The sequence below is a fragment of the Phocoena sinus genome, chromosome 20 (assembly GCF_008692025.1).
Source record: "Phocoena sinus isolate mPhoSin1 chromosome 20, mPhoSin1.pri, whole genome shotgun sequence".
NCBI classification, from domain to species: Eukaryota; Metazoa; Chordata; class Mammalia; order Artiodactyla; family Phocoenidae; genus Phocoena; species Phocoena sinus.
Window position 1 is genome coordinate 50275795 of NC_045782.1, and position 21955 is coordinate 50297749.

Below are 21955 nucleotides of genomic sequence, written 5' to 3' on the forward strand. Positions count from 1 at the left end.
GGGGGAGAGGCTGGGCAGGAGGAACCAGCCCCACTCACACCTTGAATTTGGACTTTCTGGACTCAGAACTGTGCTTTAAGCCCCCAGCCTGTGGTCTTTGCTGCGGCCACGGGACACTCACATGCTCCTTCGGACTCCCAGCCCCTCACCCATCTCTGCCCCCCGCCTCTGAACTGGCCACGCAGCTGTTCTGTTTTTCTGTTGCACCTTCCAGGGGCCACCCAGCCGCGGCTTCCAGGCAGCGACCCACTTATTCTTTTCTCTTTACGTTTGTTCTTTGAGCCTCTGAGTGTTCACCTGCCCCCCACAGGTTTAGGCAAAAACCTCCCGAAAGTCAGAACAGACCTGTCTTCTGGGCAGGGCGGGCACTGTGCCCCGACCATTCTCGGAGGGTGACCAGCCTTAAATATGACCCTGTAAGGCGGCCTCTGGTCCCCCCACACTTTCTTCCCAAGAGAGGAAGGGCCTCTGGGGCAGGCAGTGTGGGAGCCTTCCGCCACCGGCCTGCACAGCTGCAGGTGGACAGGTAAACTACCCACACCCCGCAGAGCCACAGCCCCAAAACTGACAACCTCTCAGTTCTGCTTCTGGCCTGAGGGAGAGTGAAAAGATGAGAGCTGTATACTGTAAACTCCAAACCCGCTGTGCTACAGAGTGCTCCGAGAGGCCCACCCCCGCCCCTACCACCCAGTACCACCAACTCAGCCCCGTAACCTCTGACCTGGCTGCCAGCCACGCGGGGCCCAAGCTGCCAATCACCACCTCCCCGGTTCCCACCCTGCAAAGCCCCCGGACAGCCAGGCCCTTCCGGCCACCAGCTGCAGGGGCCGTGGGGCAGAGAGGGCTAAGCCGCCCCTCATACACACACCAGGAAACTGCCCGGGTCCCCTACGCCACCAGGGACACAACCAACCCCCCAGCCTGAAAGCTCCTGGGTAGGGGAGGTCCGGAGCAGCAGAGAGAAAGCGCCTTCAGGAAACAGGGCTGCAGGTGGGAGTAATTCTTTTCTTAACAAAAAATGGAGAATTTCAGCCAAGCTGTCCTCAGCAGAACTGCTAGGTGTAGGAGGGTCTGGGGGGGTGGTGCGCGGGGGGCTCTGCAGACAGCCCAGAGCTGGGGGTTGCCAGACGATGCACAGAGTGGTCACGAGTACCGTCTACGCCCCACCCGAGCCAGGCAGCTGACCCCTCTGGCCTCAGCGTCCTGGTCTCTTCCAGCTGGGACGCCGAATGACCCCATGAGGGCCATTTTGGGGTCTGCCACCAGCTCCAAGTTTCTCTCATCGCTCCTGCGACGCAGGCCCGGCAATTCCAAACACTCAGCAGAGCTGGAGGGGCCGGCCAGCCCACCTCCCATCTGGGCCGAGGTCGAGGACCAAGGCTGTGGCCAATTCCTCTGCAGCCGAACATACAGCTGCCGGCGGTGCCTGCAGAGGTGCTCCCACAGCCTGCGCGCCTGGGCAAAAGCTTCACTCCACCCAGCACCCCGACCCAGAGCTGGAAAGAGCCAGGGGGACCCGGGGGTCCTGGCTCGGCCACCATCAGCCAGGGGACCAGTCACTTGGAGTCTCTCAAACTGGGGTGGGAGATCGGGTTGGGTGAGTTGTTTTCCTTTTTGACAATGAACTTTAAAAACTAATATTTATTGCTCGTTTCCTGACTCTAAAAGCAATATGGAAAATGTACGTGCAATGCAGGAAATCTGCAAAACACGGAGAAACGAAGGGAAAAACGTATATAAGCCCATGACCCAGATAACCACTATCAGTAGTTTGGCAAACGTCCTTCCAATCTTTTCACTGAGGGTATATATAAATATTTGGAAAGCAGGCTCGTGGAGACACGGCTCCAGGCTTTTCTCCTGCAGCATCCCGCAGCCCACATCTCTATACATTCTTGCACTCGTGATCCAAATTCCTTCGTGGTTCTAAAGTTCTGGTTCCAGATCATTCTCAGCTCCAACTGGTGATGAGAATCATTCCTGGAGCTTGTTAAAAAATAGACGGGGGCTTCCCTGCTGGCACAGCGGTTGAGCGTCCGCCTGCCGATGCAGGGGACGCGGGTTCGTGCCCCGGTCCGGGAGGATCCCGCGTGCCGCGGAGCGGCTGGGCCCGGGAGCCGTGGCCGCTGAGCCTGCGCGTCCGGAGCCTGCGCTCCGCGACGGGAGAGGCCACAGCGGTGAGAGGCCCGCGTACCGCAAAAAAAATAATAATAAAAAATAGACTGTCCCCGCCTCCTGGAGGTTCTGTCAGGAAGGATGGGTGGGCCTGGCACCCCAGGGTATGTCTGGGGTGCAGGTGGGTGAGGACCTCTGCCCTCCCGTGGGCTCATAAGCCTTCTCTCCATCCCCCTCCTGAGAATCCTACAAGAAGGAAACCCTAAGCATCCCAGGCCAGCAGCTCTGCTCGCCCCACCTTCCCCTAAGGCACCCAAGGTCCAGCCTCAGCTGCCACATTCAGCCCCTGGGTCGGTCAGAGACCAAAGGATGTATACTGGGCTCTGCTGGGGCAAAGGCCCGTGTGACGAGGGGGCATGTCAGTCACAAGGCCCCCAGATCTGCCCAAGGCCCGCAGTACGTGCACCTTAGAGAAGGTCAAAGCCACCCAGGGCCTCCAGGCTAACTCACCTGCCCCAGGAAACAGGCAGGAGAGAGGCCCGCGCTAGCGTCCAGTGCCCCAGCCAGCCTCCAGCCAGCCTCCCCCTCCTCCCTAGAATGGCCATCACATCCCTCCCAATAGGCTCTCACCCTCCTGAGGGCAGGAGCCAGGCTCGTCCATGTCGGCCCCTGCTACACGCTGAATGTGCTCTCCGCTGATTCACAAGTTGAATGCTACCCATCAAGGTGATGATATTAGGAGGTGGGGGCCTTTGGGGTGATTAGGTCACGAGGGTGGAGCCCTCGTCATGGGATTAGCACTCTTATAAAAGAGACCCCTGAGAGTTCTCTCTCCCCTTCCGACCTGTGCAGACACGGTGAGAAGATGCCATCTATGAAATGAATCTGCCGGAGTCTTGATCTCGGATGTCCAGCCTCCAGAACTGAGAGAAGTACATGTGTGCTGTGTCAGCCACCCAGTCTGTGGCCTTTCTGTTACAGACGAAGACAGTTCCACTTTCCACTAGGGCCTTGGGCCCTGTCTGGAATGTCCTATGAGTCTCTAAACGGTGTTTGTTGCCTTGAATCTTTAATAGTTAATGTTTACTGAGTGCTCACCACATACCCGACACCACCGTAAGGGCTTTCGTTACATTAGCTCATTCACTTCCCATCATTTCCAGGAGGCGGAGAGATTTCACTCTCATCCCCATTTTAGAGATGGGAAACCGAGGCACAGAGAGCCTAATAACCAACCCAACATCACAGCGTGGGCAAGGGCAAAGTCGAACTGAGCCAGCATGCTGAACCATCCCACCGCACTGCCTCCAAACCCCACCCCGCCCCCTAAAAGCCAGGCTCCAAACTCGTACAGCGCCTGCTGCACACCAGCACTGCACCTGTACTGGGCTGAGCCCCAGACACACACCTGCAGGATGGGCCCTGGGATTCCCACGTCACAAACGCGGTCACGGAGCTGGAAAGCAACAAGGCAGGGATGGGAGCAGAGGGAACCCCTGCCAGACCCCAGGCTCTGGACAAACAGGTGTCGCCACCCACCACTGCCAGGTAGACTGAGATTTCCATCCCAGCCAGGCAGGGTCAGCCCTGTGAGGTGACACAGGCAAGGGCCAGGGGGCAGGTGCATTGGGGTCTGCCTTCCAGCGTGGCCTCGGGCCAGCCATGACCTGCATGACCTGTCCACCTTGCTGAGCTCCAGGAGGACCAAGAGCCCTTGATACAAAGTGCCTAGCCCGGGGCCTGGCATGTAGTAGGTGCTCAATAAGGAGACGGTTACGAAGAGCAAGAACCAGCACAGTCAAAGGAAGTACCTGTGAGAGAAGGGGGAACAGCTGGAAGGGCTGGGACTTGGGTCAGAGATAAAAAAATTCAGAAGGGAGGCCGGAGCCCACCAGCTGGCTCCAGGGCAGCTGTTCGCAGGAGCCTGGCTCATCCTGTAAATATTAGGACAGATGTAAATATTTGAGCGCCACTCTCCTCCGTGCCCCCCACCCCGCCAAGCCCAGCCTCACTGGAGCTGCAGCCAGGGCAGGGGCAAGACTTCTGCACTCACCAGTGTCCCCACCCCTCCCCCAGCTGCCCTCAAACTCCTCCTCCAGGGCCAGGAGGCGGGGTGGGGACACAACCCCACCTCTGCCCTCTCCTCCGCACTGCACCTGCAAAGGTATGAATGGGGCCTTCCCATTCTCACCCCCAAGGGGCCCCAGGGTTTCTTTTGTAGTTTAGCAGAAAAGCAAAGCAGCCCTTTCTGAGGTCTTCTGATGGAGGCCTGGGGAGTAAAGTTTGCCACTCCAGACCCATTCCACCCTCGCTACAGGAATACATCACGGGGCCCCTCTCCCACCCGGATTATGCACCACCCAAGTCCCTCCCAGCTCTCTGACCAGGAGGAAAGATGGAGTCTGGAGCCTCTTCATGCCCCAACCTATGCTTGAAAGCACAGGCCCCTCCCACCACCTTCCACCTCGGTGCCAAGGGCACCTGTGCCAGGTGTGGGCATAACAATGTCTTCCAAACAAACTACAAGTTGACAGAAATTGCAACGGGAGCCAGCCAGCACCATCTGCCTGGAGACCTTACCTAGTAAACTCCTACCCAGCACTCTGCTTGGGTGTCCCTTCCTCCAGGAAGCCTTCCTGAACCTACCCCTCTCCTGGGCTCAGGCCTGGACCCCCAGAACGTACAACAGAGCTAGCACTTAGCTGGCGCCCACAAATAGCTGTTACATAAACAAACGAATGAGCTGTCTCTCCCACTCTGGCCATCCTCCTCCTGGCCCACCAGAGACAGAGGGATTCCAGCACTTACTTCATTTTGAACTGAAAGAAAAAACCCAAACCCAGCTACTCTACAGAGCACTCCTCCCCTGACTTGTGATGGGGGACAGGAGGCAGGGGACAGCAGAGAAGGCCACCCCTCCGGGCCTGGGATGGAGCCAGGAAAACTGGTATGCTTTTACTGTAGATAATATCAGTCTCCAGGGGCTCAGGGCAGAGGCCTGGCCTACCCCTCACAGGGAAACTGCCCACCCACGTGGAAAGGAGGGCCAGAGAGATAGCCCTGCCCAGGGTCAGCTTTCTGCACCCAGGGAGGGGCCAGCAGGGTCCAGGCTGAGATCCTGCCTAGGAGAGTCTGCAGAGCCAGAGACTGCTGGCCACTGATGGGCAGAACCAGAAACATCTCCATCTCACAGGAGACGGGGGAGGGGGCACGGTGAGGCAGTCCGAATCTAGGCCCACTCTGCCCCACTCTGCCTAGGACACCATGCCCCCTTCCTGCCCAAAAGTTCCATCAGTTAACGTCCCGCAGAGAGGGGGGCCGTCTGTGTTCCAGTGGCTTCCTTCCCCGTTCCCAGGGGGACCTTCAGCCACAGCACCTCCCACAAGGAGGTGCCCGGGACCCCCAGGCCGCCCCAGGGGACAGTCAAAAACCCAGCAGCCAGCAGAGCCATAAGCCAGCGCTCCTCGTAAGGCAGGGGAAGCCTGTGGGTTTGAGGGGTAGAAAGCCAGACACAACTATCAAAAATGACTGGTCACTGGCTGCAAAAAGCTCAGAGTTCCAATCTCTCCTTGTTTGAGAGACGGAAAACCCTGACCCAGGAACTCCCAACTCAGTCTTATAAAGGCTCAGGAAGCAAGGCAAACCCGACTCCCTACCCCGGCCCATCCCCCGCAAGACCCTCCTGAGGCCCTGGAGGTACACTTGCCCCCCATCTGTACCCAGGGAACACCCATCGAACCCCCAACCAGATGGTCCCTTGGAGGCTGTAGCCAGAGGACAAGTGGAATGGACAGGAGGTGGGGGGAGTGGTGTCACCTCTCCTGCCTCCCCTCCCCCATGCCACCTGGCCCTCCCAGTGTTTGAAGGCAGAGGCTCCCGCTCTCAGGGACAGGGACACAGGAAGCTCTAAGCTGTGTGTGGGGAGGGCACACCAATGTGTTCAAGGGCAGGTCCCTTGCAAAATCTCTGGATTTTGCAACTTGGGGCAGACATGGGCTTCCCCAGCTGGCCCAGAGACCCTGGTGGGCAGAGAAGGCTGGAGACTACGGGCGCTCGGCATCCCGGGAGGGGCTGTCAGAGACTCAGGGATATGAGACAGAGCGTCAACAGAGAAGAACACCAAACACAAAAATGACAGAGGCAGGTTGGAGCCTTATTCCCAGGGGCTCCCCCGCCTCCCATGCAGCCCCTGCTCTGTCCTATGGGGTGGGGGGCTCGCTGTGTATATTCTAAGGCCACCATCCTCTTGACCCTTCACCTAAATTTCTGGGCATTGGCAGCACTTTAAAAAATGACAACAGGGCTTCCCTGGTGGCACAGTGGTTGAGAGTCCGCCTGCCGATGCAGAGGACACGGGTTCGTGCCCAGGACCAGGAGGATCCCACATGCCGCGGAGAGGTTGGGCCCGTGAGCCATGGCCGCTGAGCCTGCGCGTCCGGAGCCTGTGCTCCTCAACGGGAGAGGTCACAACAGTGAGAGGCCCGCATGCCGCAAAAAAAAAAAAAAAAAAAAATGACAACAAACTTGAAGCTTCTAGACCATCTCCTGGTCCAGGCTGAACGGAGCCTCCAGGCTCTGTCCAGACCAAATTAAACAGCCGGAGCCCAGAAATGCCCCAGGCGCCGGGGGTGTCTAGGGGCCAAGCGCTGGGTCTGTTTGGCCAGAGAGATGACAAGTCCTCAGCCCTCTGGGACCATGTGCCAGAGAGTTCCAGCCTGTTTGGTCTCATAACAACTCAGCCTCCAAATTTGGGAAAAACCGAGAGAACTTTGGAAAGATAGCCACTGTTTGACCGTTTTTCCTCAGTGGCTTTGTCAAGAAAAAGCAAAGGAACTGGTTTCCTGGCTGGGTTTCTGGGATGAACCAAAAAACTGACATCCCCTGAGGCCTTCATCTCTGATAAACCTGTAGCCCGGCACCCCTTACCCCCTACCCCAGCCCACCCTTCTTACACACACCACCAGGTCTTTGAGGGTCTACAGCAACATGCATCCACTGTTCCCGCCCATCGGGAGCGCCTGGCCTGGCCTGGCAGGAAGGTGGGACTCCTGGGTTTGGGGGCCACCGTGGATCCCTTGAGCCTGGCCCCCAGATCCTTGCTGCTGGCCCCGTGGTCCTATCTGTACCCCGAGGAGACTCTTCTGATAGCAGCCAGCCCACCCCCAGCACAACGAGTGAGGGACATTCAGCTGGGAAATGGGGGGCGGGGGGGTGTGCAATAATAGTGATGGCTGAGCTGAACCGTGGTAGGGGGCTTGATCTCGGAATGTGACAACACCCCTGAACTCTGAACATTCAAGGAAGAAGAGAAGGGGAGGCCCCATTCTGCTCAGCCAGCGCCAGGATGAGGGCCACAGCACCCCTGAGGGGCATGCCAAGGCCACAGTCACCGAGCTGCGATGTCCCCGGCCCCTGCAGGGCAAGCATGCCACCCACACGTTAGTACTTCCTTGGCAACGTCCCATCACGAATGAGCTGCCAGGCCACTGCTTCCACCAGCAGGACAGCCTCGCCCAGACACGTGGCCTGAGCAAGTACCCACCATGTGCTGGGCACAGTGCTGGCCGTGGCTGCCACTGAGCCTGGGGGCTCACACTCTGGTGGGCTCGTTCCTCCAGGCACAGAGGCCCCAGCCCGTGCCCAGGCACCCTGCCCCCAGCCCGCAGCCTCAGCGGGCACAGGGGTGCAGACCTAACCAGCCCCCGGGGCGAGCTCGAGGCAAAAAGCTCTGGCCTCTGAGCGCTGGCTCTCCCCACTGGCCCCAGATGGGATCGTCCTCCTAGCTCCTGGTCTGCAACACAACCAGCTCCCAGTTACGACTCCCTTTCAGGAAGGCTTGGCAGCCAGCAGAGTCACGGGCAGGCGGCCACACCCCACTATCTTCAAAGTCAGGTCGTCCAGCGTACGTCTGGGTCGCTGTCTGTAGGACGGGCCCTTGGTCCACCCATCTGGGACGCTCCGGGGTGGGGGGATGCAGAGGAGACTGGAATGACCTCCCCAGTGAAGGAACCCTGCAGCCCACCTGACCCAAGCCTCCAAGCTCTGACAGTGAAAGAGCGTGATGGGATGTCCACTGGGCTGGGGCCAGGGCTCCCACGCTGGCCGGCAGCCCAAGTATCTGCTGGACTCAGGGGGACCCCCCGGCAGGCTCCGAATCTGCTGTGCTGACCATGCTACACAGTCTCGCTCACCGCCCCATCACCACTCAGGGAGGCCCTTGCCGGTGGCCTCTGAACCCCTCCCTTCCGTCACCCAGATTCCTGCATTTAGGCGTCCACGCCCACCTGTTTCTTGCAAATACCTGACCCCCACCTCAAGCTCTGCTCCCGCGAGCAGGCACCAGGCTCAGGCTGTCGGCTATCTCCCCAAGACGACCCGCGGGCAGCGGTGTTTATGACCCCATTCAACAGAAGGGGAAATTGAGGCTCAGGGGCCAAGACACCCTCTACCACCCAGCTGTCCAATGGCAGAGTGAGCCTGCCCTCCCAAGCATTACACCGCGCGGGGCTCCCAGCTGCCCTACCCATCACTTCCCCCAAAGGCCCTCTCCCTTTGGATGCAAACTCTGCCCACTTGTCTCTTTCAAACCTTCCTACGTGGACTTCCCTGGCGGTCCAGCAGTTGAGACTCCGCGCTTCCACTGCCGAGGGCCCAGGTTCGAACCCTGGTTGGGAACTAAGATTCCACAAGCCACGTGGCACAACCAAAAAAACCAAAACAACAAAATACCTTCCTAGAGATCCATGTCCTCCAGGAAGCCTTTCCAGACTGACGCCCCACAGCACGGGGTGTCCTCCCTGCTGGACCCACCTCCCTGGCCCACGTCTGACCCTCAGCCCAGCCGATGACGGGGATGCTTCTGCCACCTGGCACGTGTGTGTCCGCCATCTGCCTCACAATCAGGACGGTGGGTGAGCCTAGTCCCAGGCCCGGGACACGAGAGCAGCAGGCCAAGGAAGCCGGTGGTGGTCAGACCCGTCAGAGAGCCGTCCCCCCGTAGCTGAAAAGCAGGACTCATCCCCCAAGAGTCCAGCAGAATGCCGGCAAGGCCGGCTCCTCCGGTCCACCAAGTAACCTCACGCCGCCATAGATCCTGTCTCCCGCCACCAGATGAGAACGGCGGGAGGCTGAATTCACAAGAGGCCTCGAGTCTTGCTGAAAAGCAGGACTCATCCCTCAAGAGGCCAACTGGCATTAATTAGGGGCAGATCTGCACCTGTCACAAAGCTAGGCCTTGTCCTCCTGGGAGGAAACGGGCACCCGAATCCAGCCATCGAGGGAGCCCTTGTCCAGGAGGTGTCTGGGCTCCCAGACAAGCAGGTGCATCCGCATGGTCTCGTCTCCCCAGGAGACCCTCTCCCTGCCCTCTGTCCGTGCTCACGCTCTGGGGCCTAGGGCCTGCTTGGGCTCCAGGACCTGGCTGGCAGGGTCCTCGAGGAGATGGCAGAGGGTTCAGAAGGGCAGACATGTCCTCTAGGCGGGAGAACAAGGCTCTGGGTCCGGAGCTCCTGGGTCCTGGGCCAGACTGTGTTTCAACCAACATCAAGGACTTTTAGGATTCTTTCTCCGTGTGCAAATCTGGTTACAGCAAACACTGCTAGGGAAAGTAGGCCAACAGCTAGCACTTGGAAGGGCTTTTGTTACACAAAGAGCAGGGTTGTAATAGCGTTTGCGATAGCAGATTTGGCCTGCGTTCACTAGAGAACACGCCGTTCCCCTGCTCTGTGCCTGGCAGCCAGATAGGGGACTACGTCACCGCTCGGGCCACCCCATCACCCAGGGAGTGATGGGCGCGGAAGCCACCTGAGGCCCATCTTCAAACAGGGGGAAGCGGAAAAGGAGACTCTCTAAAAAAAAATCACATCAGCAAAACACAAAATACTTTTCTTGCCCCTACACGAGGGTCTCCACGGAGCCCTGAGATCCTCCTTAGGGCGAGAGCAAAGACCAGTGTGGGAGGTTTGCATCCACGGAGGACACTGCCACCCTCTCAGTCCCCCGGGAGACCTGAATCCAAAGACGTGTCCAAAATAGAAGACAGGCTGAATCCCCGTGCCACCTCGGTGATGTGATGAAGCTTAAAGATCTCGCCCTCAATTCTCCAGGGTGGGGAAGAGGACGGGCGGGAATAATAGGATGAAAAGAGAAGAGCGTTCCTCAGGGAAGGGGGTGGATGTGCCCGGGATGTGGGGCATCAGCAGAATTTAACGGTAGGTGCCCGCTCCATACCCCCCCCACAACATGCATATCCACCTGGGGCAGCTATCTGTCTGCCCTGCAGGGCATGCTGCTCTGGCCTGGATACTGCCATCGCCCCAAACCTCCAGGAAACACCCCATCAGAGCCCGTCGACCCCTGCTGCAGGATTCCAGTCTGCTCAGACGTACAGTCATCCCCAGCAACGCCGCGGCTCAGAACTCGCCCGGCTTTGGTGGTGGCCCCTGGGGCCTCCATCCTTCGGCCATCGACATGTGCTTCGAGACGGGGCCAGGTCCGCCAGCCTCAGGAACTATCGAGACTTTGACCCTACCTTGCGGAAACTGAGACGCGGAGTGGGCAGCCCAGGCCGAGGCCCCCCACTGGCCCCAGAGAAACAGACCAGCACTTCGGCTCCGAGCTCGACCACTCCGGCTGCCTCCCCAGGACGGTCCGGGCTCCCTGCGGATGGGCACACCTGGGCCTCCGTGGCCTCGCCGTCCGACTCTGGCAAGCTGGCCCCTCTTTATGTCCCAGTCCTAATGGACCAGCTCATTCCGGCCTCCCCCGCTTCTGTCGCTGCCTGAACGCGCTCCTCCTTCCGCTGCAGTCAGACTGTGTCTCCTCCACATGGCCTTCCTCTGCCCTGGCTCTGCCAGCCTGTATCACCCACTGCCGCTCTGGGTCAGACACTCTCCTCCTTTCCTGATCGCTCCTTCCCACGTCTCTCTGTTTGAGGCTATCAGCCCCAAAACCCAACTCCACTCCAAGTTCCTGGGGCTCTTAGGGAGGCCACCTTTCTGGTCCCCAAGCTGGCAGTGCGGAGCCCACACACACGCGCGCGCGCGCACACGTGCCCAGGTGCACTGGGGGGCTCTAACTCTCCTGTCTTCAGAGCACAACGGCTCTCCAGGGCACACAACGGAGAGGCTGACACACAGGGAACCGGGGGGGGGGGGGTCCGAGGCCGCGCTCCCTAAGAGTGAGAAATCTCCCCCCGATGGCACAGGGTTGCCAACTGCTGCACCAGGACAGTCTCAATGAGGCCATTGTCTCCAACTAAATGACAGCCTCGAGAAGCCGCCTGGGAAGCAGCCTCAGAGGCCACCAGCGTCTCCAGATGGGGCACTTCGGGGTGAGGATGGAGTCGCACGCGGGGCCGGGAGGGAGGGGCACTAACTACCTACGTGGCACGAACTGTGACAGACCACACAACCCCCAAAGCTCCTCCTGCTGATCCTGCCTCAGGGCTCCCATCTCATCCCCTGAAACCCCAGAAAGCTCTGCTTCCAGGTCAGGGACCGCAAGCCAACGCAACTCCCACAGGCCACAGGAGAAAAGCACACACAGCGCGGAACCTGAAGGCGGCAGCAGTCTCCAGATGGGCCAGTTCTCCCGCTCGGACACTCAGGAGATGAAAGGCCCCCCGAGGAGCTGCGGGAGGGCTGCTGGGGGCAAGCAGAAGGCGAAACAGAAGGAAGGAGACTCGAGGAACATGCTGGGTGTGGGCATGCACCCCAAGAGGTCCCAATGTTGGGGTACAAGCCATCACAGCTCTGCAGACCCACACTCCCCTTGTTCAGTGCCCAGTGTCAGAGTCGGAAAAGTGCTCCAAGCACAGAGCCAGCCCCCAGCAGACCCATCCCTCGCACAGGGCAAGCCGGCCACTGGACCCCACCCCCTCCTGTCTCTCCACCCCCTGCTAAGCCAGTCCAGGCCCAGCCCAGAATCACCGCCTCTGGGGCTCTGCTGGGGGCGCAGCCAAGCTCTGGTACCGGAGAAGTGCCCCCCGCAGATGGGGCTGACCTCCGGTGGGCCACGTGCATGGCTGGGCTCTGGACCCCCAAGAAGATCCCAGTCCTGATTCTGCCCTTGGGGGAGGGGGACCTCCCCGCAAGGCCTGGCACCTGGACGTCTGTTAACTCCTTTCAACCCAGCCTTCCCAAGGCCAGGTCCACCAGAGGGCTCTGCCCAAGGCTGCCTGGGAGCCCCTCCGAGGGGCGGGGGCTCCAGATCCCAGCAGAGGCAGACCCGCCCCTCAGAAATCCGGCCCCTAAGTGCTGGAGACTATTGTGTGAGCTTCCCTTCCGACCGCTTTATTTACTCCCCAAGACGCAGGACGCAGAGCCACAGGCAGTCACGAGGACGCACGAAAGCCACACACACGAGCCCAGGACCGGGATGCCCTACCGCACCCGGCGGGAGAAGCCCCCCAAGTCTCTCAACACTTTGTAAACCCAGGAGGGGGGAGGGGACCAAAACGCGCTCCCAACCAGCAAGCAGGCCCCTCCTCCCCCCACAGCCGGACTCCGGGAGGACGAGGAGGATGTCCCCAGGCCCGGATGGGGGCCGATGGGACGCCCCCCTCTACACTCGCCGCGGCCTGGGCCGTGTCCACTCGGGTCCCTGCCCAGCCCGGATTCGGCTCAGCCCCGGCTCCGAAACTGGTGTGGGGGAGGGGGCTGTCCTGCGGGCGGGACGCGGGGGCGGGTAGCGAACTCCCCCAACCCGCCGCAGGGCCAGGGCCCCGAGGCCGACGGGGATCGCGGGAGGGATAGGACTGAGCGACAGCTGAGAGGGAAACCGCGCGCCAGGGCCGTTTGAGGAAGCCCCGCGAGCCCTCGAGGAGACTGTCGTCGCTCGGCAAACACAAACAACAATAAAAGGAAGGAAACCCGGCGGCAGCGCGCAGGGCGAGCGCAGGGGCCAGCGAGGGCGCGCGGTCCCCGTGTCCCCCTAACGGGGTGCTCCACGGAGGCGACGCGGGCGCGGGGCGGGGGCGCGGCGGGAGGGCACCCCATCGGGGTCCTCCCTCCCCGTCGGCGCCCCCGTCTCGCCTGAGGTCCGCCCCGAGGGGCCCCCGAGCACGCCTGCGGCGCGGTGGCCGGCCGGCACCCACCTTCGAAGTCCGAAATGATCCCGTCCAGCTGCGCGTTGACCGCGGGGTCGGACATGGTGGCTCGCGGGCGGCGCGACGCGCGGAGGGCGGCGGCAATGAAGCGCCCCGGCCGGCACGGGCCCTGCGCGCTGGCTGGGGGGCCGCGCCCGCGCTCCCGCCGTGTAGAGCTGGCCGCCGGAGCCCCTCGGCCCCCGGGCTCGGCTGAATGAATGGGGGAGGCGGGCGGGCGCCGGCGCTCCCTGCTCCCCGCGCCGCCGCCCCGCCCCGCCCCCGCCTCCCGGGCGGATCAGGTTCCCGCACCCGCGGCCCGGCCTCCACTTCTCGCACTGGCTGCTCCGCCCGCCTGTCAAGGTTGGGCCTGGGGGGCTGGGACCCGAGCGGCCGCCGCGGGGACAGGCCGAGTCCCGGGCGCCCGACCCGAGAGCCCCCCTTCTACCCGCCTGGCCCGCGCCCAGGGGACGGCGACGGACGCGGCCCCGGCGCCCTCCCCCCACGACGCCCCGCTGAGGCCAGATGTGGGCGGATGTGGAGGTCGGGCGGCGGCGCGGGGGCGGCGCCGAGGGGGGAAGAGATTCCTCCCCTTCCCTGGGGCGCAGGGTTCCTTCTGCGGGAGGTTTTATTTACGCAGCCAAACAAAGTTCGCCGCCGCCTTCCCGCGCGCAGCGCCTCCAAAGGTTAAGCGCTCGGACTGGCGGCCGGCAGGAGCCCAGCCTGTTGGCCAAGAGCCGAGGGGCGAGCACCAGTCACGTGACCCGGGGCGGGGAGGGGGGCGCCAAATCCCACCCTCTTGGGGCACCTCTCCAGCTGCTCCCTACCCCCAGTCCACCGCCCCCGAGGTCGCTGCTGCACCCTCGGGGGCGGTGTCGGAAAAGGCGCTGGCCCACCGGGGACGCGGGGCAGGGACGGAACACCCTTGTCAGAACCGCCAGGGACACGTGCCACTCCAACGCTGCACAACAAGGGGCTTCCTGAAGGCAGAGCGTAGACCCCATGTTCTCCCTGGTAAGGCGCAGATATTTCAAAGTATCTGAAGGGAGGCGTTGGGGGAGGGGACGGGGAGCAAGGGGCCTGCCGGTGAGGCTCGGCCCCATCTGGCCCACACCTCAGGCCTGGCCTTGCCCTCCCGGCCAGTTAATTTCTACCCTTCTCCGTACATTCGACAAACATTGATTAAGTCCTATTACCTACAAGGCAGTCAGGTCCCAAGGGCTGGGGACAAAAGGATGGGCTGGAACTTGAAGAGCAGCCAGGAAGGGCCCTCCAGGTCTGGCACCAACCATGGGGGGAGGGGGTCTCTTCCAATCCCCCCAGCCAGTTAGGCACTCCTGCCTATCCTCCCATTTTCTTAGACCCAGGGCCTCTGCCCCAAGTCGGGGGCCTGTGTGAGAACAGCAGGAAAAGACGCTCTCTGAGCTGGTGGGCAATTCGGCAATACGGTGCCCTCCGGGTGGCATGCGAGTGCCCGAGAGCTCGTCCTGGGTCTCAGACTGGTCACTGCCACTCCCCTCCCAGCCCCGACGCCCCCAGTTCTGAAAGATCCCAAATGCACAGGGGATGCTGAGGCCTGACCGCCATCCCCGTTAATCCGGGCCTCTCGCGGAGAGTGCAATGCGCTGGGCATGAGGAGATTTTTGAAGTTGATGAAATCGAGTCCTTCCTTTTTAAGAAAAGCAGTCTCTCCCTCCCCCATGCTTTGGATATTTTGAACTATTTTCAACCAAGTGAGTTTGTGGACAAGGAACTGCAAAACCACAGACATTTCAGATGTGCACACACCCTCTGCCTGGGAGCTGGGGTTTCAGAAATGGAGTCGCCACTGTCATTAATAGCACCCCGGGTGGCTTCCACACCAGCCCGGGGCATTTCTTGTCTGAAAATGAGCACCTGGGCCCACCCGATAGTCCAATCTTCTGGCCACCTGCCCACCCAGTATTTGGGGGTTTGGTGGTCCACTGCCTCTAAGAAACAGCCTAATGCCATAACCCCCTGGGAAGATGCTGGGTCTCAGAGACAGGACAGCATCCAGCCTGGGCCACAGCATTACTCTCCAGTGTTTTTATAAAAAGCACCTGGTGAGCGTAGACACACCCATGCGATTGTTCTTCCAGGGCGCTGGCCTGGAGTTCTACCAGATTCGAATAGGTTGCCTTATTGTGCATTATTCAGTTCCATTCACAGTGGAGCTAAACATACTTAAGCTTATCTCCTCAGGGAGCCCAGCCAGGGTGCATGCCTCACCAAAATGCTCCCCTATGGGAACCCAAAGGACAATGGCAGGAGGGAGCAGACCTCCGAGGCCAGAATGTTGGCAGGACTGTGCTCCAGACCCCGTCCAGTCCATCCCCCTGCCTGCCTCTGGCCCCCCTTCACTTAACCACTGAGGCTGCCGTTGCCAGGCCTAGACACCTCCAGGTAAGGAGATTCCCCCCTGTTCCCTGAGGAAACCGACCCCGGCACTTGGCCACACTCCCAGCCAGGAAGTTCACCCTTGTATCTAACCAACCGCTCTAATTGTACATCATTTATTTCCTCTTTTTTTCTGTCCTCAGAGGAGATGGGAAACAGCTGGGCACCACCCTTCGAGTAATAATTACCTCCTCCAAACTCGAAGACAATCCAGTTGCTCCTTGGCCTTCTCTTCCTCAGCTTAAATCATCTGTCCCCGGCCCTTTAATCATCCCCCATCCTTTGATCACTTCTGATGACTGTGTCCAAATTGGGGCTCCAGGACTTTAATAAGGCCTGATCCCTGTAGGATGGGGAGGGTGCCCTCCCTGTCCCAAGGCATGAGCAGTCAGGGCCGGGGTCTGGACAGACAATCCTGGTAGGGGCGCTGGGCAGATGAAATCAGCAGCAGCAGCAGAAGAGGGAAGAAAACGAGCTTAAATTTGGCGAGAGCAAAAGAACTGCAATGCGTCCAAATTCTGTGATGGTGCGCTCTCCCAAGGCCAGGGGGGAAGGCAAGACCGTTTGTAGGCCTGGCCCAAGGGAAGGTGTGATCAGGGGGACATCAGAGGGGCCACCTACCTCACAGGTCCACCATGAGACATGTAGTGGGGTGCATGGTGGGCCCCCCAAAAGATATGTCCATTCCGAACCTCAGAATGAGACCTGACTTGGTATAAGGATCTTTGCAGACGAATGAAGCTAAGGATCCTGAGACAAGATCACCCTGGATTAGAGTGAGCCCTGAATCCAATGACCAGTGTCCTTATAGAGACCAAAAAGGAGAAGACACAGAGGCGCAGAGAAAAGGGCCTCGTGAAATCAGAGGCAGGGATGGGAGTGATGCAGCCACAAATCAAGTAACACGTGGGACCCCAGAAGGTGGAAGCAGCAGGACTCTTTCCCAGAGCCTTCGAAGACAGCTTGCCCTGCTGACACCTTGATCTCAGGCTCCTGGTCTCCAACTGAGAGAGGATAATTTTTTGTCCTGTTAAGCCCCTCCCAGTTTGTGGTTCTTTGTTACAGCATCCCCAGGACACTCCTACAGACCTTAAATTCCCATCTGAATCATCCCTTTAGGCCAAAGCTGCCTCTCCCAAAGATGTCTCGTAAGCCCCAAATCCTGCAGTCGGCAGTGAACGCTGGCCAGCAGGTGGCAGTCCCGAGGGGGCTCGGGGGCACTCAGACAGCAAGTTTTCATCAGAAAAGCTGGAGGCCAGGGCTGGGTGAGAAAGGTATAAATATGAAGCCTTTCTGGAGATGGAAGGAGCAGGCCTGAAGGGAAACCCCACAGGTCCAGCCCAGGTGGAGTGACCCTTGCAAAGCATGGGGAGAATGGGAGGAGGAAGTAGATGGGCGGAAACAGCCATTTGGCTCACCCATCAGTACCCCTGACCCCACGCTCCAGGGGGGTGGCATGGGGAGCAGAGGGAGGATGGTGGCTCTTTGCCCAGCAAAACCAGGCCTTTGGACCGGACACCCCATGCAGTGGGCCATCTGGCTTCTCTGGGGCAGGGGCCATATGGTCTCAGCTCTACGTGCACCTAGCGCCCCGCAGGGCCTCCCTGAGCCCCAGAGCCTCGGGTCTATCAGCTGCCGCGCCTTCCACAGCCCCCAAGCCCCTTCAGCCCACCATCTCGGTAAATGGCACCAGCATCTACCTAGCCACTCAAGGCATCACCCTCGAGTTCTCCCTTTCCCTCCCCACCACATCCAAGCCATCAGGAAGTGTCTGCCTCAGAAATATCCGTGGATCAGTCTACTTCCCTCCTCAAGTTCCCCCTCTCCAGCCCACCCCCTCTGCCAGAGGTATGCTGCCTAAGGTTTAACAACCAGCAAAACAACTGTACCTGATATGTAGCATTTGCCTAGTTCTGTGGTGTAAGTGTTCCCATCTTGGCCAATTTGGGGCTACCAATGAGACACCGTTGAAACTGGGACTGGATATCGTTTATATGTGGAATCTAAAAAATGGTACAAATGAACTTATTTACAAAACAGAAATAGAATTACAGATGTAGAAAACAAACTTATGGTTACTGGGGGGAAGGGTGGGGAGGGATAAATTGGGAGATTGGGATTGACATATACATACTACTATATATAAAATAGATAACTATTAAGGACCTACTGTAGAGCACAGGGAACTCTACTCAATACTCTGTAATGACCTGTATGGGAAAAGAATCTAAAAAAGAGTGGACATGTGTATATGTATAACCAAACCACTTTGCTGTACACCTGAGACTAACACAATGTAAATCAACTATATTCCAATAAAAATTAATTAAAAAAAAAAAAAGAAACTGGGGCTGGGAAGAGGTTGCAGTACCTGCCGTTATACAGTGTTTCTACCATAGAGATACAGCAGAGGTGAAGGACTCGAGAATGAAGATGACCCGTTCATCTATCGTTGGACATTTAGGTTGTTTCCCTGTCCTGGCTATTGTAAATAGTGCTGCAGTGAACACTGGGGTACATGTGTCCTTTTGAATTATGGTTTTCTCAGGGTATATGCCCAGTGGTGGGATTGCTGGGTTATATGGTAGTTCTATTTTTAGTTTTTTAAGGAACCTCCATACTGTTCTCCATGGTGGCTGTATCAGCATTCCCACAGATGGTGCAAAAGGGTTCCCTTGTCTTCACACCCTCTCCAGCATTTATTGTTTGTAGATTTTTTGACGATGGCCATTCTGACCAGTGTGAGGTGATACCTCATTGTAGTTTTGATTTGCATTTCTCTAATAGTAATGTTGAACATCTTTTCAAGTGCCTCTTGGCCCTCTGTATGTCTTCTTTGGTAAAATGTCTATTTAGGTCTTCTGCCCATTTTTTAATTGGGTTGTTTGTTTTTTTGTTATTGAGCTGCATGAGCTGTTCATATATTTTGGAGATTAATCCTTTGTCCGTTGCTGCGTTTGCAAATATTTTCTCCTATTATGAGGGTTGTCTTTTCGTCTTGTTTATGGTTTCCTTTGCTGTGCAAAAGCTTTTAAGTTTAATTAGGTCCCATTTGTTTATTTTTGTTTTTATTTTCATTACTCTAGGAGATGGGTGAAAAAAGATCTTGCTGTGGTTTATGACAAAGAGTGTTTTTCCTATGTTTTCCTGTAAGGGTTTTATAGTGTCCGGTCTTAAATTCAGGTCTTTAATCCATCTGGAGTTAAGATGTGATACGTATATACAATGGAATATTACTCAGCCATAAAAAGGAACAAAATTGGGTCATTTGTAGAGATGTGGATGGACCTAGAGTCTGTCCTACAGAGTGAAGTAAGCCAGCAAGAGAAAAATAAATATCATATATTAACGCATATATGTGGAATCTAGGAAAATGGTACAGATGAACCTATTTGTAGGGCAGAAATAGAGACACAGATGTAGAGAACAGGCATGTGGACACAGAGGGCGAAGGGGAGGGTGGGACGAATTGGGAGATTAGGTTTGACATATATACACTACCACGTATAAAACAGATAGTTAGTGGGAACCTGCTGTATAGCGCTGGGAGCTCAGCTCGGTGTTCTGTGACGACCTAGATGGGTGGGATGTGTGTGTGGGGGGGGGGGAAGGAGGTCCAAGAGGGAGGGGATATAGGTATACATATAGCTGATTCACTTCGTTGTACAGCAGAACCTAACAGAACATTGTAAAGCAATTTTACTCCAATAAATAAATAAATAATAAATTAACTCAAAAAGAAAAAAAGAACAAAGATGATGGTTAAATGTAGTAAGATACTTCGGAAGGGGTGAGCTTTGTGTATTATCTTTGTTCTTAATATAATTACTTGTACGTAATTTAATTCATACCATATACATCTACGATTTAATTTTATAATTTTTTCTAATAGAGCGATGCATTTTTATTGTGGTAAAATATATATAATATAAAATCTGGGGCTTCCCTGGTGGCGCAGTGGTTGAGAGTCTGCCTGCCGATGCAGGGGACACGGGTTCGTGCCCCGGTCCGGGAGGATCCCACGTGCCGCGGAGGGGCTGGGCACGTGAGCCATGGCCGCTGGGCCTGCGCATCCGGAGCCTGTGCTCCGCAACGGGAGAGGCCACAGCGGTGAGAGGCCCGCGTACCGCAAAAAAAAAAAAAAAAAAAAATCGACCATTTCAAACACCTTTAAGTGTACAGTTCAGTGGCACTAAGTGCATTCACGCTGTTGTAAAACCATCACCCCCATCCGTTTCCAAAACTGTCTTCATCATCCCAAACGGAAACTCTACTCTCATTAAACAGTAACTCCCCATTTCCCCCTCCTCACCCCAGGCCCTGGCAACCACCATGCTACTTGCTGTCTCTACAGATTTGACTACACAAGGTACCTCATGTAAGGTGGAATCGTAATATTTGTCCTTGTGTCTGGCGTATTCCATTTAGTGCAATGTCTTCAACGTTTGTTATTCTAGGTACACATGTTTTGGCGTGTGTCAGAAACTCCTTCTTTTTATAGGCTGAATAGTATTCCATTGTACGCATATACCATATTTTGTTTATCCGTTCATCCATCGATGGACACTTGGGATGCTTCCACCTTTTGGCTATTGTGAATAATGCTGCTACGAGCATGGGCGTACAAACATGTCTTTGAGTCTCTGCACTTAATTCTTTTGGGGGTATACTCAGAGATGGAGTTGCTGGATTGTATGATAATTCCATAGAATTTAATTTTAAATAATAATTTATTTTTGATCGTATGTTTTTCATAAAACATACATTGTATGAAATGGAAATCACGTATTTTATATTGTATACACTTAATATATAATTAAAATTTTAATAATGACTGTGCTTAACAACTGGCTCGTGCCCTGCCGTGGTCCCCTCTCCCCGCATTCCTGCAAAACCTCCCAACTGACCTGCCTGTTCTGCTCTCACTTCCCTTCGCCCTAGAAATCACGGCGAGGCTTTAAAAATGGGATCAGACTACGTCACCTCCCACACCTTAAGAGTCGAGTGAGGTCGCCGAGGTCCCAGGTGCCTGACCTCTACCCACCGCTGCAGCCTCACCTATTCACTCGGCGCTCCCGGCCTCCTCCTGCATAGCTGTCCTCTCTGCCTGGACGGCCTCCCCCAGGTCTTGCCCTTGATGGCTCCCTGCCTGTCATTTCCGTTTAAATATCAGAGCGACCACCCCAGGGCCCCCCAGGAGACCCCTTGAGCCAGTTACTTCCTGGCCTCCAGGCCTGCAATGGAGACTCCCTGAGACTCCCCTGAGACCCTGTTAGATCCTGTGGAATGACAGAGTTCATTCAGTTCCCTTTGCGGGATGGCAGGGTCACGGGGACTCCTGACAGGGAACCGGCCCAAAGGGGCAGAGGGCCCTTTGGGACTCCCCTGGACTCCCTGCACTCCTGCCAGCCTCACACAGACCAGCCCAGCCCCAGCCCCAGCATTCAGCGTGACAGGCAGGGCGTTGCCTGTACTGGACCAGGCCTCCAGGACCCGTGTCCCTTTATCACCCTGTGAAATCAGCAGCAACCATGCTTCAGACCACTGAGTCTCTCAGGCAGCCTGATTTTGAATCTTCCCTTGAAGCCCGTCTGGGTACGGCTGACATTTAACCGGTGCGTAGGCTACAAAACACCCTTACGCCATCTGCCTGGCTGCTTAAATGCAGCCAGAAGGTTTCACTTCAAAGGGGAATGCCGTGCTCTTAGCACGTGATCAATCTGTTCCCCAAACTTCCCAGTTCTCGCTCCAGCCTGCTTTGCTCGGAACGTTTACAGCAAACTCTGACCACAGCGGCCTGGCCCTTATCTCGGAGGCAGGGGACTTTTTAAACAAAATCTTTCTCTTCTAAATCATGCTTTCGAGCCACCAAAGGAAGCTCCTGGCCTTCGGGCCCCAAGCAAACAGGCTTCCCCAACCCCAGCGAGCCGGAGCCCTCGACTCCAGTTGACAGATGCTCAGGCCCGAATCAGCTGCAGTTCCCCTGCGTCCTATGACAGCATGACCAGGGGGGCAGCACTGCCCACCCCTCCCATCTTTCAGATTCGCTGCAAACTTTACTGCGATGATATTAAACCCTACGGGACCCTGGGAGCCAGGCAGGGGGAAGCGGCCCCTAACACAGAAGGCAGAAGGACAGGGCGGAAATTAGGACCCTGCAAGATGACCGCTCACCAGCTGAACTCCGGCTGTGGCTTTGGAGCCTCAATTGTTTATTCGGCCAATGGGCTTTTGATTGGCAAATTCGGCTGTCTGGGACTCTGGTTTGGTGAGTGATCACCCAGATACGATGGGGGAGGAGGAAGTCTCTTCTTCTGATGACTCATGTTTTATTCCTGA

The 21955-nt window shown here is 57.3% G+C and overlaps 2 protein-coding genes across 6 annotated transcripts in view; one reads left to right on the top strand and one right to left on the bottom strand.

Moving 5' to 3' along the window:
* The window catches only part of SEPTIN9 (septin 9), a 165698-nt gene that overhangs the window by 91786 nt on the left and 51957 nt on the right, over nt 1-21955 (bottom strand). Inside the window, exon 1 of one of the 3 annotated variants that reach the window (XM_032617448.1) lies at nt 13211-13646. The exons of the other annotated variants lie outside the window; for them this stretch is intronic. Coding sequence (XP_032473339.1) covers nt 13211-13265 — 55 coding nt within the window. The 5' untranslated portion in view covers nt 13266-13646. Of the gene's footprint in view, nt 1-13210; nt 13647-21955 lie in introns of those variants that run through there. 3 annotated transcript variants of the gene reach the window in all.
* Nucleotides 13386-17675, top strand: LOC116746146 (translation initiation factor IF-2-like). 3 transcript variants are annotated; one of them, XM_032617452.1, is made up of 3 exons: nt 13386-14212; nt 15409-15622; nt 15760-17675. In XM_032617452.1, the coding sequence occupies exons 1-2, from the start codon at nt 13420-13422 to the stop codon at nt 15582-15584; spliced, it is 969 nt and encodes a 322-aa protein (XP_032473343.1). In that variant the 5' UTR covers nt 13386-13419; the 3' UTR covers nt 15585-15622; nt 15760-17675. The 3 variants fall into 3 exon arrangements, with proteins under 3 accessions (XP_032473343.1, XP_032473344.1, XP_032473345.1); XM_032617453.1 differs by having other exon boundaries at nt 15422-15622; XM_032617454.1 differs by lacking the exon at nt 15409-15622.

What these genes read in the sequence shown, in the direction of transcription:
- LOC116746146 (XM_032617452.1), top strand. Translation starts at nt 13,420, where the DNA reads ATGGGGGAGGCGGGCGGGCGCCGGCGCTCCCTGCTCCCCGCGCCGCCG. An exon ending in TAGACCCCATGTTCTCCCTG is followed by an intron (nt 14,213 to 15,408) that starts GTAAGGCGCAGA and finishes AACATACTTAAG; the next exon opens with CTTATCTCCTCAGGGAGCCC.